This window comes from Choristoneura fumiferana, chromosome 27 (genome assembly GCF_025370935.1).
Source record: "Choristoneura fumiferana chromosome 27, NRCan_CFum_1, whole genome shotgun sequence".
NCBI lineage: Eukaryota > Metazoa > Arthropoda > Insecta > Lepidoptera > Tortricidae > Choristoneura > Choristoneura fumiferana.
The window spans coordinates 2,676,392-2,687,362 of record NC_133498.1 but is presented as its reverse complement, the minus strand read 5'-3'; the positions used below and the strand labels follow the sequence as shown (position 1 = coordinate 2,687,362).

Genomic DNA, 10,971 nt, shown 5'->3' with positions numbered 1-10,971 from the left:
GGTTTTACGGGATGACCGTAAAAGTAAAAATTTGGAATTGAAATAAAAAATACAAAAAGATTCCAAAAACCAATCTTAATGTAAATAAAGATATATTTTTTTCAGTGTTAGCAAAATCCTCTCCTTAGCAAAATATACGCAACGTAGGGTGATTTTAGGTGGTTGACTGATGGTTTCAGATACTTTAGACAGAAGCAAATTCATTCCTTAACCACTTGCATAACAGAAGAGTCTCTATTACCCTCGATTACAATTATGAAGAATTCGTCTTTCGCTTTCCCGCGGGAACTATGCAGTTTTTCAGGATCAGGCCCAGCTCCTCAAGCACCGCAAGTACCTACTCCTCCTTATTAAAGGATTATGAGTTTGCGGCGCTTGCTGTTGAGACTATAGGGCCTTGGTCAGCCGACATGAAGTCTTTCATAAATGCCCTTTCTTCCCGGTTGGCCGACACTTCTGGGGACCCAAGAGCTGGCCCGTATTTATCCCAGCGGATCACACTTGCGGTCCAAAGGGGTAATGCGGCCAGCATCATGGGAACCCTGCCACAGGCAGATCTTTTAGACGTGGTTGTTCTTTTTATAATTTTTATCCATAACACAAGCTTTGCTAAGCTTACTTTGAGACTAGAACAATTGGTGTGAATTGTCCCGTGATATTTATTTATTTATTTTTATAGTAACATGTATGTTTTAGGGTTTCTTAGGTTAGTTCTCTTTGTCTTCTTTTTAATTGTTAATTTCATGTGTTTTATGTTATTTTATGTACAGTAAATATATGTTTGCGAAAAAAATGGTATTTATTGGTCTACAATTAGAAAACTACATACATATATTTATTCACATGCTTTTTTTTAGTCCAGATTAAAAACTATCAGTGTGTGTGTTTTTGTGTAACAAACATCCAAACAACTAAAAATTCTAGTGCGATGAAGCAAAGTGCTTTGGGAGAATAACCAGAACATAATGTAGGTAACTAATTGATCGAGGCTACTTCGCGGATTTCCAATATCAATGAACTGCGATATTTTCACTCCGCTTCTTCATTTTTGTTCCTTTAAGGGGCTGGGCCAATCAACTATTTTACCGACACTTTGGGCGTCTCCTGCGTTACCAAAAAATCCTACTTCCAACAAGATATTTCACGGTTTAATAGCTTAAACTTACGTAGGGTGGCATTTATTCATGTACACCATCTATTAAATTACAGAAAAAACATGTTTACTTACAAAAATCTGCAATTGTTTGAAAAATGTCGCGGACAGATAGTGTCGGTAAAAAAGTTGATTAGCGTAAACCGACGGTGGGTGGCTTTCCAACGGCTTTATTAAATTTCATCACGAACAGACAGGAAACTCAACTCTTGGGGTGCCTCAACTGGGGTAACTCAACTGTTAGGCTGGTGAGCCTACCATAGAAGGTAGGGCCAGAATTCGGCGATGTGTGAGACATGCGTAAAGTGGCTGTCGTGTGTTGTGAGCACCTGTATGTGAGCCCCTTAGTTTAGTATATCAAACCCAAAATAATATTTATAACTGGGTATAAAAACAAGTGCTAAATAGAAACTAACATTCAAAGGTACCTTTATCATAACTTCAAAAATAATAGTCATGCAAATAACTAATAAAGTTTAGTATATAAATACGAGGAAACCTATCTATTATATAATAAAATAACTTATATCAATGGTTTCATCAGTTTCCAAGAAGTCAGTAAAATGGCGTCATTATTTAGTTTTACATTGAATATCAATAATAAACCACAATATAAATGCTCTGCAAAGTACACTGAACCCTTAATATCGTACAAATACTACATTACGGCATTCGTTCTGTCATTTGTAACTTGTTGGCTTTACGAACCCGCAACTTATACGATTTTATCAATTGGACACACAGGTAGTATTTTTGCATGAAAAATTATGTACATGTGTCGCTCAGAGGTCGATATCGACTCTCATAATGGTCGCAAATCATAATGTAATGTTTGTGATATATAATGTATTGTTTTACATAAATATTTTTTCTCTGAATCCATTTATTGTTCTGAATTGTTATAAAACAAACCTACCCTATACCTAGAGTTTTACAAGATACGGGACAAAAATTATGACAAATATGACATTATGACTTGCGAAAATTATGAGAGTAATGTACGGTACTATTCAATGGAAAAAATCAATTGTGTAAACAAATGTGGTGACTGACATTGACACTTGACTGACGACTGGCTGACTGACTGACTGACGTTGGCTCTAGTGATGTGAAAGCTCTTTAAGATACTTCAATCAGCAGTAAATAATTATTTTGAATTTACTCATATTTCATTATTTAATGTAATCCCTAAGTTTAATTTTTTAAAATGGCGAATCACGTATTCTCTTAGTCCTGTTTAAGAGTCATTCACAATGTTTCCATGACCCTTTAACTTAAAATGTTTAATAGCATTTTCAAGAAGTTTTAGAATTATATCTTCAAATATATACCTAACGTTTCTTCCATACAAACTTACACTTCATGTTCAAAACTTACACTCCCCTTTATACCCCTTTAAGGGTAGAATTTTAAAATAGTGAAACATGTACATCCACTTATATTTTTGTCGTATATTTTCCCCAAGGTTTATGATGGAGTATTTTAGAATTTAAAGGGTCAGTTAAAATATGGATTAATTTAGATTTTTTTTGCTGCTTAAGTAGCGTAGTAGAAAAAGCCAACCTGAGATATGTGTGCATAGAAGAAATTTGTATCTTGACTCCTGTCCAACGGTGGTGTAGGGGTTATAGTACGCAGTACGGATTGCTGAGGACCTAGGTTCGATTCCCAGCCCTGGTCTCTTTTTCTGGTTTTTCTGTGCATCCATGTCTCAGTTTGTATTTTCGATATAATTTAGAAGTCATTTTTAAATTTACATAAGACAGGGAAATGAGAGTAGACACAGGGAAGTGATTCAAAATGATTTTTTGGTCAACAATGGACTCCACAGTAAATATGATACTAGTAAATAGAAATGTACATAATTTCTACTAAAATACTATTTTATCGTCCAACTAGTGTTTACCCGCGGCTTCGCACACGTAAATCATTAGGTCCAGCAGCTGAATACCGGGATTTTTTTGCCGTGGGAATTCTCGAAAATTAAATCGTTGTTTTCATTGACATTACATTAAAAACAATCATGGTCAAATTTCATGACTCTAAGCCCAGCGGTTATTAGTTCGAAAGTTATCCCTATCTCGTGGGAATATCGAAATAAAATGTAGGCTATGTTTTATTCCAGATGTCAAACTATCTACATACCAATTTTCATGACTCTAAGCTGAGCGGTTGTTATTTCAAGATTTTATCCCTATCCCATGGGAATATCGGTATAAAAAGTATCCTATGTTGTAATCCAGGTTATCTAACTTTTCGCCAAATTTCATCCAAATCCGTCCAGCCGTTTCAGCGTGAAGAAGTAACAAACATATTCACTCACTCACTCACAAACTTTCACATTTATAATATTAGTAGGATTAGTAGGATATAGTAGGAAGTAGGATAGTAGGATAGGATTAGAAACCTTTATAAACCTTCATTAAATAGTGTAACTTAACACAAATAATTAATATCTACGAATAAATTAATTTGCAGAGCCAGCCATAATTATCGGTAGGTAAGGTTGGTTCAGTCAAATAATTAATTTTGTTGGTACAGCACTAAATTTCCAGAGACTAGACCGACCATAGACCAACTTCGGTGAGGAAAAATTATCATGTCAATTTGACAAATATAACGGATTTTCGTCTTCCAATTAATTCTATAAAATAAACATATTTACACGATTATTTAATGATAAAATGGTTGTTAAAAACAGTGGTGAGGTCATTGAGATGTGAATATGATCGGGATTGGCGTTCAAATGCAAGTAACTACGGAGTAATCGTGAAAAATTGCTTTGTTTACACAATTGATTTTTTCATTGAATAGTACTTTAATATAAAGACGTGCGTCATTTTATTAATCATTGAAATGTAAAAGTAAAAGTAAAAACTAAAAAGTAATAAAACCTCCATGGGCAGTTTAAAAAAAATTGCTGCTATGTTTTTCTAGCATCTAACTGTGTTTTCATTTAAAATTAATATTTCAATATTGAGCTCCCATGGCATGGTGCCTTAGAAATTAATAGCGTTCCCTCCAATGACGATGGTAATTTGTTGATTACTTAAACTTACGTATTGTTGTTCTTGATGTTTTGCAGGAATATCAGTTCCTCGAACGTTCCGAAGTGTAACGTCACTAGAATTTGACAAGAGAAAACAATAGATTGTCAGTTTGGTGTCAACTCTTGGATGGAATTCGTGGCAGTAATATTTGTTTATAATCTCAAATATCATAAATGATACATAAATATCTGCCCACGCGCTTCTAAACGTAATTTCACCAAGAAGTTTACAAAAAACCACCACCATAAGTGCCAAAATGCAGGGCGTGAGCGCTCCTCGCGAGCAGCCCGCGCCAGTCATAAGCACGAGCTCTACCATCCTGAATATGAGAGAAAAAGAAATACATTGAAGATTTCGAGTTCCCGTCTGCGATGAGTCTTCTAAATACGAAAAAGTCGCGAAAATCGGACAGGGAACGTCGGAGAGGTCTTTAAAGCGCGAGCACGGAACTCTTCGAAAAAAATTCGTCGCAATGAAAAAAGTGCTGATGGACAACGAAAAAGAAGGCTTCCTATAACGGCACTGCGAGAAATCAAGATCCTGCAGTTACTCAAACACGAGAACTCGTTAATTTGATAGAAATCTGTAGAACTAAGGCGACATTGCATAATAATACAGGTCGACGTTTTACCTTGTCTTCGATTTTTGCGAACACGATTTGGCTGGTTTGTTGTCAAACATGAACGTGAAATTCAGCTTGGGGGAGATAAAGAAGTCATGCAGCAGTTGCTGAATGGTTATACTACATACATAGCAACAAGATTTTGCATAGAGATATGAAGCTGCCAATGTGTTGATTACCAAGAATGTATCTTGAAACTGGCCGACTTTGGTCTGGCGCGAGCCTTCAGCGTGGCTAAATCAGGGCAGGTCAATAATAACTAACAGGGTGGTCACCTCTTGGTACAGACCTCCAGAACTTCTTCTAGGTAAGTCAGTTTATTAATTTATGGTACTATTCAATGGAAAAAATCAATTGTGTAAACAAATGTGGTGACTGACATTGACACTTGACTGACGACTGGCTGACTGACTGACTGACGTTGGCTCTAGTGATGTGAAAGCTCTTTAAGATACTTCAATCAGCAGTAAATAATTATTTTGAATTTACTCATATTTCATTATTTAATGTTTTCCCTAAGTTTAATTTTTAAAAATGGCGAATCACGTATTCTCTTAGTACTGTTCAAGAGTCATTCACAATGTTTCCATGTCCCTTTTAACTTAAAATGTTTAATAGCATTTTCACGAAGTTTTAGAATTAGGTATATCTTCAAATATATATACCTAACGTTTTTTCCATACAAACTTACACTCCCCTTTATACCCCTTTAAGGTTGAATTTTAAATGGTGAAACATGTATATCCACTTATATTTTTTGACGTATATTTTCCCCAAGGTTTATGATGGAGTATTTTAGAATTGAAAGGGTCAGTTAAAATATGGATTAATTTAGATTTTTTTGCTGCTTAAGTAGCGTAGTAGAAAAAGGCAACCTGAGATATGTGTGCATAGGAGAAATTTGTATCTTGACTCCTGTCCAACGGTGGTGTAGGGGTACGCAGTACGGATTGCTGAGGACCTAGGTTCGATTCCCAGCGCTGGTCTCTTTTTCTGGTTTTTCTGTGCATCCATGTCTCAGTTTGTATTTTCGATATAATTTAGAAGAGGCATTTTTAAATTTACATAAGACAGGGAAATGAGAGTAGACACAGGGAAGTGATTCAAAATGATTTTTTGGTCCAACAATGGACTCCACAGTAAATATGATACTAGTAAATAGAAATCTACATAATTTCTACTATAATACTCTTTTATCGTCCAACTAGTGTTTACCCACGGCTTCGCACACGTAAATCATTAGGTCCAGCAGCTGAAATACCGGGATTTTTTAAAATTGCCGTTGGAATTCCCGAAAATTAAATCGTTGTTTTCATTGACATTACATTAAAAACATCATGGTAAAATTTCATGACTCTAAGCCCAGCGGTTATTAGTTCGAAATTTTATCCCTATCTCGTGGGAATATCGAAATAAAAGTAGGCTATGTTTTATTCCAGATGTCAAACTATCTACATACCAATTTTCATGACAAAGCTGAGCGGTTGTTATTTCAAGATTTTATCCCTATCCCATGGGATATCGGGATAAAAAGTATCCTATGTTGTATCCAGGTTATCTAACTTTTCGCCAAATTTCATCCAATCCGTCCAGCCGTTTCAGCGTGAAGAAGTAACAAACATATTCACTCACTCACTCACAAACTTTCACATTTATAATATTAGTAGGATTAGTAGGATAGTAGGATAGGATTAGAAACCTTTATAAACCTTCATTAAATAGTGTAACTTAACAAAATAATTAATATCTACGAATAAAATTAATTTGCAGAGCCAGCCATAATTATCGGTAGGTAAGGTTGGTTCAGTCAAATAATTAATTTTGTTGGTACAGCACTAAATTTCCAGAGACTAGACCGACCATAGACCAACTTCGGTGAGGAAAAAATTATCATGTCAATTTGACAAATATAACGGGTTTTCGTCTTCCATTTATTCTATAAAATAAACATATTACACGATTATTTAATGATAAAATGATTGTTAAAAACAGTGGTGAGCTCATTGAGATGTGAATATGATCGGGATTGGCGTTCAAATGTAAGTAACTACGGAGTAATCGTGAAAAAAATGCTTTGTTACACAATTGATTTTTTTTCCATTGAATAGTAAACATAGGAGGGGTAAAATACTCTCATAAGTGGGGGGGGGGGGGGGGCGCTCAGACGTAGCCGTCTTGCATGAACATATGGTCGCGGAGTTATAAGTACTTGGACGATTTTTCTTGCTTGGTCGTCTATAGAAGGTAAATAAATTATTAAGAGCTTTCGAAACCTTGGCACACTTCTGGACCCTGGCTCACTGAGAATTGCCATAAGTTTGCGGCTTGGATTAAAAGCTTGTGAACCTCACACTTGCTACCGTTGTGGTAATACAGTTGATGGTTTAGGCCGACACGGCTTACATTGTCAACTGAGTGCTGGTCATGTATATAGACATGCGTCGCTTAACGACCTTATCCGCCGGGCACTCAGCACTATTGCCATACCGGCGACTCTCGAGCCCTCAGGCATGTCTGCTTCGGACGGAAAGAGACCCGACGGGTGTACATTGGTGCCTTGGAGCTTAGGCAAGCCTTTGGTGTGGGACGTTACGTGCTCAGACACGCTGGCTCCGTCCTACGTCAGAAGTTCTGCCAATACGGCAGGGACTGCTGCCGACCACGCCCAGACAACCAAGTGCCGCAAATACGCGTTCTTAACGAATGATTACATATTTGCGGCACTTGCGTTAGAAACTTTAGGACCGTGGTCATCCGACACCAAAAAATTTGTTCGCGAGGTGTCGGATAAATTAGTTGGCGTCTCTGGCGTCTTTTTTTTTCGCCCAGAGGCTGAGCTTAGCCGTGCAGCGAGGAAATGCCGCAAGTATACTAGGCACGATGCCCCGCGTAGGAGAGATACAGGGTTTAGATATTTTTTAATCTATATAATTTCTATCGTTCCTTTTTATACTATATTATGTTTGTTGAAATAAAGAGCTTGGAATAGGCATCACGGCTTTCAGTAATCTAATAGAAACTAAGGATTTTATTAGTCGTTCGTTTAAAATGATGATGATTTCGGACTCAGGGTTATTAGTTTTCTTAATAAGCTAAGGTTAGTAACAATATTAAAATAAATTCACGTAAAACACAATAAACTACAAACATCAAACGTTGTTGCTTTAGTTGACAAACGCATAGCCAAGTGGTAGGAGAACCGTACTACGAAGCTTGAGGTCCCGGGTTCGATCTCCGGTCGGGGCAGAAATTTGTATGAATAATACGAATGTTTGTTCTCGGGTCTTGACCGTCTATGTGTATTTAAGTATGTATTTATCTATAAGTATGTTTATCCGTTGCGTATATAGTATCCATAGCCTTCTGGGTCCCCCAGTCCTCACTTTAGGACATAAAATAATAATAATTTGAACCTTACTTGATTGATGTTCGGTTCAAATTGTGAAAACAGAAATTTTCGAGTCTCAGGAGGATAGTACAGCTTTGCTTAGTTTGGAACTAGGTCAATTGGCCCATCATCATCATCATGTCAGCCGAAAGACGTCCACTGCTGGACATAGGTCTCCCCGAACGCTCTCCACTCAGACCGGTCTTGTGCTTTCCGCATCCACCGCGATCCCGCGATCTTAACCAGGTCGTCGCTCCATCTTGTTGGAGGCCTTCGAAAATTGTCTCGTGATATTTATTTATTTACTATCGGGCAATCCACCCGTTCAGCGTGAATGCGCAGAATGGTAAAAGTAATATCATACCTCAGCGTTTTGAGTCAGCATTATAATAGAAACAAATCGTCACTACTTTAAAAAAACTCGTATCTCAAAATGGATAACTTTTCTGAGTGCACTTTATGACCATTGAGTCAAGGTTCAATTTTGTTGACGTACTGATTTGAGATACGAGATTTTTTTCAAGTAGTGACGAAATATTGCTGATGCGACTAAACGGTAGTAGGTTAATGTTATGAGTTCATTCGTCTTTATTGCTTTATTACGAGTATTTTAGTGTTTCATGTCCTAAGTGTGACAAATCTCACTAATATTATAAATGCGAAAGTTTGCAAGTCTGTTTGTTTGTTTGTTGTTTCATCACGTCTAAACCGCTAAACCGATTTAGATGAAACTCGGAATACAGATAGTTTAGAGTCCCGGGGAAGGAGATAGGATAGTTTTTATCCCGTAAAATTGCATAATTCCCGCGGGATAGCGATAACTGAACTCTACATGGACGGAGTCGCGGGTAACGGCAAGTAGAACCATAATTAATGTCGCTGTATTCTGCAAGTTATATAGCCCAGTCAGTCAGGCTCTATATCTTGTGGAAAACAGCCTTTCTCATTCATCTGCGCATCCATCTAATTACCATGTCATTTTTTCCCAATTTTTTTTCATTTTTTTCAAGTCTTAAATCGACTTTTGCAGCAGCCGCCGTGTCGCGTGCTCCCAGAGAAAACGCTACGAATTAGGCCGAAACATGTCCATTTAAAATGTGTCATCCAGGTTTATTTCAATAAATATGAATGAGTCTCATGGTAGTTTTGAAAAACGATGATAGCCATTCTGATCCATTTGTGTGCTCATGTCTAATTACCGTGTCACTAGTGAAAGCGTTACGGTAATTAGAGCGGTGCACATATGAATGAGAATAGCCAAAAATGTGATTGTATGTACCTGTATTCATTAATACTAATCGTTATCATATGACATTGTCATCATCGGTATTTCCTACAAAAATTAAGTTTACAAATAATTACAAAATCGTAAACTCACTAGGATTGTGTACTAGTTTTCACGTATTATAATATTATAATTGATTTATATCGCTTTATAACAGTTTCAAAATATATATTTTGAAAGAAAGCAAAATTGCATGATAAAGTGCGTTTATATAGTGTTGCATTTTTATTATTAAGTATAAACTGACTAGTGTTAGTTTTTGAAATGAATTGGCGTTATCTTTTGGCCGCGTTCGCTGTGGTGTTGGTGGTTAGTATAAAGATTTATTAAATAGCATTTTAATACTTTAAATCGTAAATGTTAGCTCTAGCGAGTGATGCAAGTGACTATAAAGGCTAAAGATTGCAAAAATATTTTCTTTACTGCAAATTCAAAAATGAAAACTCATTAAACAAAATAATCATCATCTGGTGACTGATCTTTGAAATCACATCATTCGAATATATTATTTATAATGTATTATTTGAAAAAGATATTGACAAGGCTTAGGCCAAATACTGCCCATACATACATATATTTTCAAAATTATCTATCACTACTGAATTAACTAAATGACGATTAATACTTGTCTGTTAGAATCGAGAGTGAGTTGATTCTATCCTCTTGAGAGTTATAAAGGACCAAATTAACACTAAGAATAACGGCGCAATGTACTTTATAAAGTACAAATTATTCATTGAATCAAGAATTTTGAAATAATATCCATAACAAAGCAGGTCATCAGGTCAACCACATCTAGGTCTTAAGCACTAAATTTGACAAAAAAAATCAGAACTCTGGAGGCTAATCAACTTAAGATTAAACAATAAATTAACCATTTAGAGCCCTGATTCTTGCATAATGATGATGATAGAAATAAACCAATGTCACAAGAACATGTTAAATTCCAGGTACCAAGCGGCGAAGCTATGATACCGGCCTACTCAGTCACAGCACTTCGGTTAGCCTTCGACGAAATAGCCACAGTTCTACCCGTCGCCAACCAATTAGCAGCCCTCCTCATACCTTTCCTCATTAATCTCATCAACAACCTCAACAACTTGTCCAACATTGTCCAAAATCTCACCCCAGCTATTCTTCCCTACTTCGGTTGCACCTTGCCTCTGCTATACGCCAACTCTGACCGACCTCGCTTCTGTTTTGTTTTTGTATATCAGTGTATTGATATCACTGTTTAGATCAAATGTGTTGGCTGCGCCAGGGTTGTTAATGGGGTTGGTTTCTCAGGTGTTGAATTTGGTTGTTGGATTGTTGACAGGGTTGACGGATAGTTCGGGGTTGTTGGGTGGTCTTATTAAGTTGATAACGAACATATTGGTGGAACTGGAGAAGCTGTTGTTGTAAATTATTTGGTGAATAAATTTGGTTATACGCGGCATTATTTATTTATAAAGAGTTTTTTTTTACCTGCAG

The 10,971-nt window shown here is 36.5% G+C and overlaps 1 protein-coding gene and 1 pseudogene across 1 annotated transcript; both read left to right on the top strand.

Annotated features, from left to right (window-relative positions):
• The first annotated feature begins 4,177 nt into the window (after positions 1-4,177).
• Positions 4,178-5,149, top strand: LOC141443226 (cyclin-dependent kinase 9 pseudogene; annotated as a pseudogene).
• Positions 5,150-9,721: 4,572 nt separating this feature from the next.
• LOC141443525 (uncharacterized) lies at positions 9,722-10,943 on the top strand. The gene is made up of 2 exons (XM_074108838.1): positions 9,722-9,807; positions 10,449-10,943. The coding sequence occupies exons 1-2, from the start codon at positions 9,763-9,765 to the stop codon at positions 10,734-10,736; spliced, it is 333 nt and encodes a 110-aa protein (XP_073964939.1). The 5' UTR covers positions 9,722-9,762; the 3' UTR covers positions 10,737-10,943.
• Positions 10,944-10,971: the final 28 nt, after the last annotated feature.

Coding starts and splice junctions, on each gene's coding strand:
- LOC141443525 (XM_074108838.1), top strand. CDS start 9,763: ATGAATTGGCGTTATCTTTTGGCCGCGTTCGCTGTGGTGTTGGTG. Junction 9,808..10,448: donor CGTTCGCTGTGGTGTTGGTG/GTTAGTATAAAG, acceptor GTTAAATTCCAG/GTACCAAGCGGCGAAGCTAT.